Source organism: Galeopterus variegatus, unplaced genomic scaffold (genome assembly GCF_000696425.1).
Source record: "Galeopterus variegatus unplaced genomic scaffold, G_variegatus-3.0.2 Scaffold1102, whole genome shotgun sequence".
Lineage (NCBI taxonomy): Eukaryota > Metazoa > Chordata > Mammalia > Dermoptera > Cynocephalidae > Galeopterus > Galeopterus variegatus.
The window spans coordinates 397,253-411,001 of NW_007727213.1; the positions used below are offsets into that span (position 1 = coordinate 397,253).

At 38.1% G+C, this 13,749-nt stretch overlaps 1 protein-coding gene across 1 annotated transcript in view; it reads left to right on the forward strand.

Moving 5' to 3' along the window:
* CD163 (CD163 molecule) overlaps positions 1 to 13,749 on the forward strand; it is a 105,904-nt gene that overhangs the window by 63,603 nt on the left and 28,552 nt on the right. Inside the window, exons 17-18 of the mRNA XM_008574777.1 lie at positions 5,486 to 5,800; positions 8,947 to 9,264. Coding sequence (XP_008572999.1) covers positions 5,486 to 5,800; positions 8,947 to 9,264 — 633 coding nt within the window. The remainder of the gene's footprint in view (positions 1 to 5,485; positions 5,801 to 8,946; positions 9,265 to 13,749) is intronic.

Below are 13,749 nucleotides of genomic sequence, written 5' to 3' on the forward strand. Positions count from 1 at the left end.
GGGGAAGCGGGAAGGGAGGGGGAGTGGGAGGGGGAGGGGAGAGACTGGATCAGGGGCATAAAGAGGAAGTATGATTTGTAACAATGAATATGACAATAAAAAAATTTTAATTAAAAAAGAAAATGTGATCAGTATTATATTGAGTTTTTGGCATTTGCTTAGACATGTTCTATGGATGGTTGTCTTGTCAAGTTTTGCAAATACTTCATCTATGCTTCATAGAAATGTGTACATGTTTATTGTGTGTAAAGGTCCTAGTAACATGTTGATAGCATAGTTCAAGTCTTACAATTATTGTTGGTTTTTTTAATCTGCTTTTCCCATCATCACTGAGATATATATAATCTCCTTAGTTTCATCATTCATTGAACTATATATTTTGAGGCTTTTTATTAAGTACCCACAGGTTTAAAATTATTATATCTCCCAAGTGAATTAAAATATTTTGGGTGTGCTATGGCAAGTATCCTCCTGGGTGATCATGATAGCCTTTCTGACCACTTATGGGCCCTGATTTAACGAGTCTCCATTATAGCTCCCAAATTGCCCTTTAATACAGATTAAATGCATAATATCTTTAGGAAGTCTTCTATCAGAATTTGTCCCAAAAGTACAGATTTAATGCAGTCTTTATCAGAACCCCAGCTGGATTCTTTGCAGAAATTGATCAGCTAATTCTAAAGTTGACATGGAAATGCAAGGGATCTAGAATAGCCAAAACAATTTGAAAAAGAACAAAGTTGAAAGAGTCATACTTTTCAATTTCAGAACTTACTACAAAATTTCAGTAATCAAAACAGTGTGATACTGACATAATGTCGACATATCTATCAACGTAATAAAATTGAGAGCTTTGAAATAAACCCTCACGTATATGGTGAATTGATTTTGAACAAGGTTGTCAAACAATTCAATGGAAAAGAATAGTTTTTTCAACAAATAGTGTTGGAACACATGCAAAATAACAAAGTTGGACCCTGCCTCACACCAAAAACGTTATCAAACTGGGTCAAAGATTTAAAAAGTAGGATTTTAAAAATATAAAACACTTAGAAGAAAACATACAAATAAATTTGTGAGCTTGGGTTTGGAAAAGCATTTTTAGATATGCCACCAAAGCATAAGAAACCAATGGAAAAATAGATAAATAGGACCTCATTAAAATATAAAGCTTTTGGGCTTCAATTGACACTTTTAAGAAAGTAAAAAAACGATCCACAAAATGTGAGAAAATACTTGCCAATTATATGTTTGATAAAGAATTTGTATCTAGAATATGTAAGAACTCCTACAATTCAATAAGAAAAATACAAGTAACCCAATTAAAAATTGTCAAAAATACTCAGCTTCATTTGTCATAGAGAGATACAAATCAAAATTGCAATGAGATTTCTTTCACATCCACTAAGATGTATGGATTCAAAAAGGCAGATCATAACAAATGTGGGTGAGCATGTGGAGGAAATTAAAGCTCCCATACTTTGCTGATAGAAATATAACATGGTGCATCTCCTTTGAAAAATAGTCTGGCAGTTTCTCAAAATATTAGATGTTAAACATAGAGGTGCCATATAACCCAACAATTCCACTTCAGATACATACGAGGGGAATGAAAACATATGCTCACATGAAATTTGTACATGAATATTCACAGCAGCATTATTCATAGTAGCCAACAGGCAGAAACAACCCAATGACCATCAGCTGATGAGTGGAGAAAATGTGGTACATCCATACAATGGAATGTTATTTGGCCAGAAAAAAAGAATGAGGTACTGACACAGGCTACAACATGGGTGAATCTTAAAAACATTATGCTAAATGAAGAAGACAGACACAAAAGACCTCATATTCTATGGTTTCATTGATATGAAATGTATAGACACAAAAAGTAGATTAGTGGTTGCCTGGGGTTGAATGGGATGTGAGGTGTGAGAGAGATAGCTAACAGGCGTGGAGGTTCCTTTTTGGAGTAATGAAAATATTCTAAATTTTACCTAGTAATGGTTGCACAACTTTGTGAATATACCAATAGCCTTTGAATTGTACAATTAAATGGGTGAATTGTCCAGTGTATAAATTATTTCTCAATAACACTGTTAACAAAAAATGTATAAACGATGCTTTCATTCCTGGTCTTGGTAAATTTCTCTGTGTTCTCGATTAGTATTGCTCAGTGCTTATCAATTTTATTAATATTTTCAAGGAACAACATTTTAAAGGTTTTTTAAATTTTCCCTACCTTATGTTTGCTTAATGAAATAGATTTCATTAGTTTTTCTTATCTTAATTTATTCCAACTTTCTATGTTCTTTAGGCTTTATTTGCTGATCTTCTAGTTTCTTAAAGGAAAGCATACATTTTTTCTCTTCCAGTCTTCTTTTCTAAATTATTCATTTTAGGTCATAAATTTCCCTTAGGCATTGCTTTAGTGGCAAAAAGAAGTTTAGTTACATATCTTTGTTATATTATTTCACAATATTTTCTAATTTTTTGAAATGTCTTCCTTGATCTTGGTATTTCTTTAAAAGTGTTGCTCAATTTCCCAACATTTAGGAATTGCTAGCTGTGTTTTCTTATTAATTATTACTTTAATTCTACTGTAGTCAGAGGAAATACTCTGAATTCAATTATCTGAAAGTTTTTGTTTTATATGGCAAATTTTGAAAAATGTTCCACGTGTTTTTACAATATTGTGAATTCTTTCATTATTGGGTGCAGTGTTCTAAACATGCTATTTAGTTCAATTTGCTGATTATGTTGTTTTACTCATACCATATTCTTCCTTAGTTTTTGTCTGCTTGTTCTACCTGTTGTTGAAAGAGTTATGTTAAAGTTCCTCTGTTTCGATTGTGGATTTATGCATTTCTTTTTTCATTCTTTCAAGTGTTGTTCTTTGTTTTGAAGTTATATTTTGACACCTTTCTTGGGTTTTGATATCTATAATGTTTTTATTAAGGGTTTACTCCATTATAATCACAAAAAATCCCTCGAACTAAATGAGCGTATCTTGCCTTAAAGTCTGCTTTTTGAGACACTTATAGAGCTACATACACCATGTTCCTGTGGTCAGTGTTTACACAGTATGAATGATTTTTCCCTCATTTTACTTTTAAACTTTTTTCACCCTCATATATAAGGTGAGTATATTGCAAGCACCGTGTACTTAGATTTTGTTGTTTCATCTAGATTGGTTTTTACTTAGAGTATCTAATCCACTTACTTTAAATGCAATTATTGATATTGTTTGGCTAATACCTATAATTTTCTTTTAATTGACTCATGCTTTATGTTCATTTTCCCTCTTTTTTGCCTTATTTTTTGGTATTAAATACTTTTGTTATTATTTCAGATTTTCCTCTTTTCCTTTGATTTTCAGCAGCTTTACTAGTTGTGGGAGTTTTCATGTCTTTCTTGGGGTTCTCGAGCTTCTTAAATATGTGAGTTGATGTGTTTATCTATTTCAGAAAATTCTTATCTATTTTCTCCTCAAATATTGCTTCTGCTGCTCTCTCCGCCCCCTCCTCCTGCTCCTCCTGCTCCCCCTCGTCCTCCTGACCACTTCCTTCTCTCTCCTCTCTAGGACTTTAATTTTGCATGTTAGACCTTTGGGGTATATTACAAATATCTTCTATGCTCTGTTTTTTTTTTTTTTTCACCAATATTTTTCTCTGTTGTGTTTAATTTAAAAATTTTCTATCCACCTGAGCTCTAAGTCCTTAATTCTGTCTTCAGTTCTATCTAAACTTCATTTAAAACTATTCATTAAAATTTTATTTTTGGACTTTTATTGTCTGTTGGCAATGGTTCCTTTGACATTTTCGTGTACTTAAAATTCTCTCAATTTTTTTTGTGTTTTTTTCCCTCTCTTTTCCTGAATGCATTGATCACAGTTACAGTCTTTATCTGCTAACTCCAACATTTTCTATCATGTGTCCATTTCTGCCTTCTCTTCTTTTTTTCCACTTTGTTAATTTGTCAAATGATTCCATCTTTTTACATACCACCAAATTTCTTATTAAAAGCTAGAAATTGTATATGAAAAATAACATACTGTAGATATTTTTTCTAAACATCTGAAAGGATTTCATTTTCTCTGCTAGGCAGGCAGGGGAGGTGATGTCGATCACCCAAATATAAAAATGCAACCCGGAATGAGCTGGAGCAAGCCCGGGTTGCAGTGCTGGTCTACTCGGTCTGCCTCTTATTTGCCTCTATTCCTATGGCATGGGCATTTGGGCCTTTCAATTGACAGGCCGGGTGTCTTTGTTGTTTAGCACACAAATACTTACCATTGTGTCACAATTGCTTGAAGTATTCAGTACAGTAACATGCTGTGCAGGTTTGTAGCCTTCAAGCAATAGGCTATACTATAGACCATAGATGTATATTTTAGGCCATATGTCTAGGTTTATGTAAGTACACTCTGTGAGGTGTGCACACAGCAAAACCGCACAATGCTTTTCTCAGAGCATATTCCTTTTGTTAAGCGATGCATGACTGTAATACAGTGTGTCCGTCTAAATTGTCTGTTCAAGTGATTTCAGAGCAGGAATATAACCCATCTCCACTCTGTGGTGGTGTTAGAAATTCATATTTTTTTTCTCCCAGAGAAGAAAGAACTCCAAATTCTGAATAATAGCGATTCCTGATGTAAAGTCCAAGTAGGGATTAGATTTATACAAGGGAGGGAGGGGAAGCAATATTATGTGATTCCCAGTGGCATCCAGCCAATGTCAATGTCACCTGACCTCATCTCTCATGTGAGGTTGCCCCATCTACTCAAAAAGAAGCACATTTTTTGAAATTAAGGATCCAGATCTGTAGTCTGAAGATGAGGATCATAAGTAAAATATTCTGGGGTAAACCATGATCTGTGTCACGGTCCATTTACTTTTCAGCTCCAAATGACACCAAGAGGAACACTTCTGACTGGTCCTGGGTTCCTGGCTGCTCCCTGGGGCTTCTGATGAGCTGACCCAGTTCTAGACTTCATGTCTTGTTCTAATCTTTCTAACTCCCAGGTCAAGGGTACTTAAGTGTGTGTGGGGTTTAAAGGAAATAAGTCCAGCTGCCAGGCCATAACAGTGACTCTTTGAACCCATTCAGGGAAAGACACTGTCCACTGTTCAGGATAGAAATTTGGACATTTCCAGTGTACCTTTTCAGACCCTATTCAGAACTCTACAAATCAGAAAGCTAACTGATAGGAGCTATGTAACAGTTTCTAAGACTTCTCACTAGATTATTTTCAGTTTAATTTGATTTCCTGTTCTCTAACCCTTCTGATCCAATGATCAATGTCGTTTCTGCAGGAAACCAGACCCAGCTGTCATCCCAACAATGAACCCCTTGTCTGACACAGCAGGCTCCTCGGTCAGAGCAGAGTGCTGCCAAGTGCTCAATTGAGAGGCCCCACAGGACCAGTAACTCTTGTTATTCCCAGCATAAACTCCCCCCTTGACACCACTCTCTCTCTCCTCAGAGAGCAGACAGCTTCGCCTGGTGAACGGGAGCAGGCACTGTGCCGGGAGAGTGGAAATCTTTCACCAGGGCTCTTGGGGCACCGTCTGTGATGACAGCTGGGACTTGAGTGATGCCCACGTGGTGTGCAGACAGCTGGGCTGTGGAGAGGCCCTCAATGCCACCGTCTCTGCTCACTTTGGGGCAGGATCAGGGCCCATCTTGCTGGACGACCTGAGCTGCACAGGAAAAGAGACCCGCGTGTGGAACTGCCCTTCCCGGGGCTGGGGACAGCACAACTGCAATCACGGGGAGGACGCAGGGGTCATCTGCTCAGGTATGGAAAGTGTACTGTCTACCGGCTGGGAGAGTGGAAAGTTGAGTTGAGTTGAGTGTTCCTGGATGTACAGCATGAGACTCTGTTCTGCACCAGGCTCAGGGGATATCATTAAACAAATCAGCAGCAAAGCTATGGATTTGTGCCAAATTGCGAGTCTCCTTTGCAGATTCAGACACAGTGTGTCTATATAGTAAAAGGCCAGACGTGGATATATCTGACTGCCATTTTCATTTTGCCTTAAAGAGGCTGTTTCATATAAATTAAATTGCCCTCTGAACGGGCAGATTACCTCTCACTGTACTATCCAGGTCTCTAATCAACTTTTCAGAGGGCTTAAAACTGTTTACTTCTTTATCTCACCACTTGGAGAAAAGCCCAACAAAGATAAGAACATTGTTTTATTGTGATATATATTTCCAGCACCTACCAAAAGTTCCTATAACGTGGAAAATTTTGAAAAGATATTTGTATTTTGAGTAAAACAATGTGAAAATGGATTCTCAATATCACTCTCAAATATCTTTCTCCTACCTGAATATCAGATCTTGGCAGAAAGTTGAGGTACGCCTCCTCTGAAGCCTCCTCCACCTCTCCCATTTTCATCATTTCCTGACCAGAGGCTCAATTTTTGTCTCTTTCTGCTCTCAAATACCTTTCTCCTACCTGAATATCAGATCTTGGCAGAAAGTTGAGGTACGCCTCCTCTGATGCCTCCTCCACCTCTCCCATTTTCATCATTTCCTGACCAGAGGCTCAATTTTTGTCTCTTTCTGGGCCTCCAGTGACCGCTCTCCCTGCCCCTCGCTGCACCTTGATGGGAAGATCACGCCGATTACGTGTGGCTGTCAAGGGTGAACGGGCAGCCCGAGGGCAGAGGGAAAGTTTGGTCTTCAAGGAAGATAGTTTGATATTTGTGGGTCTCTGAGTGGCCAAATGCCACATCCAGTGGAGACATTCCCAGAAGCTCAGGCAACACACTGCTCGGCTCCAAACGGTGCAGTAGGTGCCTGGACTGATGGATGAGGAGCCGGATGGATACAGAAGCAGGTGAGGCTTATGGTCAGAGGTCCTGAGAGTTGGTTGTATGCAAATGAGTCCCAGCTACAGGCAGAATGGAGGAGGCAATCTTAGTCATAGGGGAAGAAATAAAAATGTGATCTATAGGAAAGACGAAAACCAACCTGGTCATCCTTGCTCTCATGCATCCCTGGATAAAATCGAGCACTAAAGCTTTAATAGTGAGAGGAGACATTTCCTCTGGCCAAAGGAGCCCTAAGCAGAATCTGAAATGTGGAAAATTGGGGATCTCCCAGGATCAGACACAGGAGCAGAAACAGTGGTTTCCTAAAGGCTTGGACCCCTGAGATCCTCCTGTGACTCAGGTTGATGTCTCTCTTGCAAACAGACTAAGTCTAGAAGATAGTGGCCACCTGCATCAGATGAGTAGATGTGGACAAGGAGAGGGGACATGATGTATTCTTAACACTGGGCTCAAAGGAAGAGGAAATGTTGTGCAGACACCTGGGAGCTGTCCGAATTAAACAGAGCTTTCACTGAGACCCATAGAACACGGACACAGAGGGTAGGTCTGGATGCTAACCATATGCTTTAACTCTGTAAACTTCAACAAATCACTTACACACCCTGGGTCTGTTTTCTCTGGAATAAAATGGGGACACAGCTCTCAAACCTCCTCAGTATTATTTACAGCTTCTCAAGCTTGATGAGCTCTGTCCTAGTCCTGAAAGTGTCCATCATCAGAAAGTTTAGGACACTGGAGAAGCAAGACACTAAGAGAGAACTAGATGAGAGTGAGAGTGGGCCTGTGTTAAAGAGCAACAGGGGTATAGCACTTTCTTTGCATGGAAAGAAATCAGACGTCCCTCCCCCAGGCCTAGCCTCAGAACTGCCTGTCTTTCTGCCACTCCAAGAGTAGCCACCAAAGAGGCCTTTTATGGACATGTGCCAAACACACAACCAGGTACCTTCAGCCCTTTTTAGCCCCAGTCTCCCAATTCCCTTACATCACTAGAGAAGAATCATATCTTGCTTGGCCCGGGCCTGATTAATCATTTTTATCTAAAGTAATGGAGTCGCTAACAATACCAGTCTTGTGTGGATATTAAAATGTCCTTACCAAATCATAGACCAATAAAAGGGTGTCTGTTACATCACAGAAGTAAACAACTTTCTTTAATATGGAAATGTGGGCTGTGTTAGATGACATAATGAAAATCTTATTAATGGGAAAGCCCAAGAATGAGTCTTCTTTACAATCAACTCTGATATTTTTGAAAGAACAGATACAATTTTTTTCTCTCCATGTGTTATGATTCACTTTAATGTGTGTATATTTAACTCTGTAAAATTAATTTTAAAAGGCAATATTAAATAGGGGTCTGATTTCATTATTTTTAGCCTATCTCTAAGTTTTACAACACTATTTATTGAATGATATATATTTTCCAATGATTTAAAATATTACCTTTTTTAAATACTAAAATTTCCTATTTATATACAATGTGTGTATGTAAATACACATACAAGCACACATATATATGTCTTTGAGTCTATATTTTGCTTCATTCCACTCGCAGTCTGTTGTTACATAAGAACATAGTATAGTTCTTTTTAATATTTTTAATATCTCACTGTCTGTATGTTATTTCCTCATGGCAGCCTTCTATTCCTTAAATTTCATTGGAATTTTCACACACTTACTATTCCCCAGGGGAAATGAAATAGAATTAATAATAATTTGAATAGTGACCTGTGTTTTATTATATGTGTGCATCTGTTAAAGAAAACTGAAAAAAATAAAGTTTACTTTTTCATTGGAAAAGAAAGATATTTTAAAACCTTCAGAGAAATGCTGTTTTTGCGTTCACATAGATCCCAAACATTTCCTGCTAAATTCATTTTCATATTTCATAAATTTAGTAGACCCATCCGATTTCTGCTGAGCATCTCTTCCTTTGGGGAGTCACCCTCATGCCCTGCATTGTGTCCAGATGATGTCACAGGGGTGGGGCTGTGACCAAGGCTGGGGCAGTAGGAGTTCTCGTGCAGAATTGACTCCATTCTGCAACGAGAATCACTGCCAAAATAGGAGACATTGCTGAAATCTTGTTTTCTCCTATCAGAGTACAGAAAAGTCCGGCTCATGAAAAATGGCGTTGCTCAGTGTGAGGGACAAGTGGAGATGAATGTTTCTGGAGACTGGAGAACGCTCTGTGCCTCCCATTGGAACATGGCCAATGCCAAAGTTGTTTGTCATCAGCTTGGCTGTGGAGTTGCCATCTCTACCCCAAAAGGAGCATACTTTGTGGAAAGAGGTGTTAAGATCTGGAAAGACCGATTTGACTGCTCAGGGGCTGAGTCCTTCCTGTGGAATTGCCCCGTGACTGCCCTGGGCATTCCAGACTGTACCCGTGGACACACGGCCTCTGTGGTCTGCTCAGGTAAGGGAGAGGTAAAGGCTGACCAGTGAGTGAATGCTCACTGGATGCTCACTGAGTGAAATGGCCCTAAGATCAGAGTGAAAAACTGACTTCAAAAGTGAAACGTACTGTGGAGAAATATGGTGGTTGTCATTGGTCATTCATCTTTCAGGTCAGGTCAAGGAGTGTTAACAAAAGGGTTTTTTTTTTTAATAAAAATTAGTTTTTAATTGCAATTAATAGAGAACAATGTAAAAACAGTAAGTGTTCAGCTCAGTCAAGTACACCAACTGAGATTAACAAAGAGGATGTTAGCAGCACCCAGAAGTCACCTACACATCCCACAAATCACTGTGCCCTCTTTCCTCTCAAAAAAAAACCACTCTAACTTCTACTACCAAAGAATATTTTTGTCAGGTTTTGACCTTTATATAAAATCATGTAGTATGTTCTCTTTTGTGTCTATCTTCTTTGACTCGGCATTATGTTCGGGATACATCGTCTGATCGTACAGCAGCACTGCACTCATTATTACTGCTGTAGAGTACTCCCTCGAACACCCACGTGACCATGTATTGATCCATTCAATTGGTGGAGATGTTTGTGGATCGTGACTATTACAAGTTATATGCCCACATTACCATGATAATGACCTTTGGTGCAAATATGTCGTACTTATATTGTATTTTTAATCCTTGGCCTTTTATTTTCACTCTCTTAATGGTATGATGTTCTTTGGTGAGCCAGTTTTTTCTTCTTAATGCAGTACAACTATCAACTTTTTCTTGTCCCTTAGTGTCCTTATATCCTTTCTAAGAGAACTTTGTCTACCCCAAGATTGTAATATTCCCCAAGCGTGTCTTACAGAAGTTCAATCATTTTCTTTTTTTCATGTAATCGTACAATCCCCCTGAGATTGATATCTGTTTGTGGCGTGAGATAGGAGTATACTTTCATATTACTATTTGGATACCCAATCGACTCAGAATCCTTTCCTGAAAAAACTCTTTGCCCCACTGCAGTGCCACCTTTGTCATAAATAGGGTGCGTATATGTCTGAGTCTTTTTTCTAGACATGTTATGTTCCATTGTATTGTTTGCCTATCCTTGCACCAACACCATACTTCCTTAATTTTTGTAACTTTAAAGTAAGTCTTTATAAATTTAATTTAAAGGAATGACTTTAAAGTAACTCCTCTAACTTTGTTGCTTTTCTTGCCAAGTGTGTTGATCATTCTTGGTCTTATGTATTTTCATATTTAAAAAAAAGCTTAGTTGTATTTTTGTTGAGACTGGATTTCATCAACATATGGATTTGGAGATAACTGAATGGCAGTACTGAGCCTCTCAATCCATTGACGTGGCATATCCCTCAATTCATTTAGGTCATTAATTTCTCTCAGAGACTTTACACATATTCACTGTGTTTTCTCCTAGGTGTTTTATATTTGTTAATGTTATTAGTATTTCTTTCAGTGAAGATATCCTGAGAACGAATTCTCTCTGACTTGCTTTCAACTTTGTTTTTGTTTTACATAATTTAAGAATTACAGAAAAGTTGCGGGAATAGTGTAAGAGTTCCCAAAAACCTCTACCAATGTTAGTATTTTGCTATATTCTCTCCATCTCCTCTTCCTTGAATTTGTATAATCTTTTGAAATTAGTAGTGTAAAGTAGGTTATAGACATGATGTCTCTTTACCTCTAAAATTCTTCAAATAATTTTCTTACATAACTACAGTAGCATTACCCAATTCCAGAAATTAAGCTTGCTATAATACTATTATCTAGTCCATAAGCCTTATTCAGATTTTACCAATTGTCTCAAGTATGTCCTTCACAGTAAAAGAAGATTTAAGGGAATGTGCTACATTCAGTTGTCATGTCTATTTAGTATCCTTTAATATGAAAGTTTTGGAATTTTTTTCTTTTGGATCTCATGACATTGATATTTTTTAAACATACAGGCCAGTTACTATGTAGAATGTCCCCAAATTTGAGCTGTGGCATTAAGCAGGAGAATTAAATTCTGTGGGAGCACAGTAAATTGATATTGGAGTCTGTCCTACATAAATGCAAATTGGCTTCAACTTTTTCCATAAGTAGAAATGGAAAAGAAATTATTAGCTGAGTTGATCGCAAGCACAAGTGTTCCTTAACTTGTTGCACATCTTGAGTTGTTAATATCGTATTGGATACAGTTGATGTACCTACCTTAAGATTTGCTACCTTAAGATTTCTTTAATCCATGGTTTGACTCCAAGACCAATTGGCTTTTCTCAAAGGACATGCTGGACTATTAAGCAAGAAAATTATGTGTACAAATACACCTACATCTAACAGATCTTTAAATAAGACCTAAATTCCTGGGGTCTCCGATGCCATTTTAAATTAGACACTTGAGTGAGTTTAGGCAACTCTAAGATTCTCACCCAGAAGGCCCAATTAAAATAGAATGAAGAGCGGATCTGCACATCTTTTTTCTTAATTATTTGGGTAAGGGAGGAATTCTTCATTCAGTCATCACATCTATTCCTTTAACATGCAACTCTAAGATTCTCACCCAGAAGGCCCAATTAAAATAGAATGAAGAGCGGATCTGCACATCTTTCTTCTTAATTATTTGGGTAAGGGAGGAATTCTTCATTCAGTCATCACATCTATTCCTTTAACACATTCTGGTAGGAGTGAGGCAAAAACGTACATGTCTTTCACTCATCAATTCCTGCTTCCAGCCGTGTTTTCACCTGCAAGTCCTCTACGATTGCATCACCATATCCTCCTAACTTAGTTATATAGGCCCTTTCACTTTTCATTGCCAGGTTTATGTATGACAGTGCATCGAGCACCAGTACACGGAACAGCAGCAATCCCAATACTGTTTCCTCACCACCTTTAAGCCGTTTTCCCCATACCACTTCAAACGGCCTCCCGTTCCCTTCTAGGGGCTGTGCCTGGAATCACCTGTCATTCAGAATAATAACTTTTCCCTTTACCTTGCACTGTTTTAATCTACACTGGCTATGACAGAGCTATAGATTCTTGTTTTGTGTACTCAGTGAATATTTTAATTCTTCAGGCTAGGATGAATTGAGTGAATTTATTATGGTCCTCTTACAGTTTGAGGAGTTGTTGGGAGGGCCGGACCATCTGATCTCTTGCAGTGATTCATTAGAATCTTCTGGATACTCAATCACCTCATATTTCATGTGATTTTTTATCAACCACCTGAACAGTCCACCTAGTTTAATTGTCCCGTGGTGTTTTTATAAGCTCTATTTTATTGTTTCCTTTTTTTGAAAAATTCTAACCATTTTCCAATCATTCAGCATCATTCACAGTTGTTGGGCAAGTAGATCCACAACAGCTACCCTAACTTCACTTTTAGTATCACCACATAAGCAATCCAAAGGTGCTTGCATTCTCAATATTTCAGACCCCTCAGGAGGAATATTCCACTTAAAGGTGGAGTTGGACAACTCTCTTATTCAGAGGATGAGTTATTTACCTCTGCCTTTGTCTAACTAACTAGATTGAAAGTCTGTCTCTCCACCCACATTTCTGCAAAAGCTCAGCAAACTGAGGGTCTTAAGTAAGACTGGACATTCCTTTCGATTCAGCAGAACCTTGTATTAGATTGTATTATAGGAATAGCGCTGATCTCCTCTGCACAAAATCTATTAATTGGAGTTTGGAAAAGAATATTTACACTGGTCCACAGAGCGGCTTAAACATTTTACCTAATATCACCTATATTTTAGGACTTCTTGATTCCTTTCCCCTGCAACTTATAAGATCGTTTAATGATCAACGGTAGAACAGGAACCATATTCTGATTTCAAGAGATATCTTCCCAACTCTTTTTGGATGTTATGGCCTTTCCTTTACAGAATAAATCACCAGCCATAACTCTGAGGCTATGGCAGTCTCAGACTGATTCTCAGATACTTTTATTTTCACTAAAACAGACAAAAGCAACCAAGATAACATATTCAGTGATTAGGATGAGGTACCTATTTTTTTTGTAGAAATGTACAAGCCAGTTCTAAAATCTATGTGAAATGGAATGAAACTGGAATGGGCAAAACAATTTTGAAAAATAAGAACAAATTTGGAAATTACCTGATTTCAAGGCTTATAAAATTATAGTAACCAAAACAGTATGGTCTTACAGTAAGGGTATACAGAGATAGATAGATGAAAAACGAAAGCAATTAAAAGCTAAGAACCCATCCTTGTGTGAAGCGGTCTACTTTCCCCTCTTCCTCTGACGGCGTGTGTTTTCTAGTAACAGGGCTTCTCCTCGTGGACAGATCCTGAATTGCACTTGTGTCCCCCAGTTCCGTGATTCTGACAGAGCTTCTGCTGAGCTTTTCAGAGCCTCAGCTATTGCACTGGGACGAGCGATCCCAGTCCTCTGCTTCACTCTGAGAGCTGAGCTCCAAACGCTGCCTCGAGAGCACCACGATGCTGTCACACATGAGTGGTATATTCCCAGTTGTCTAAA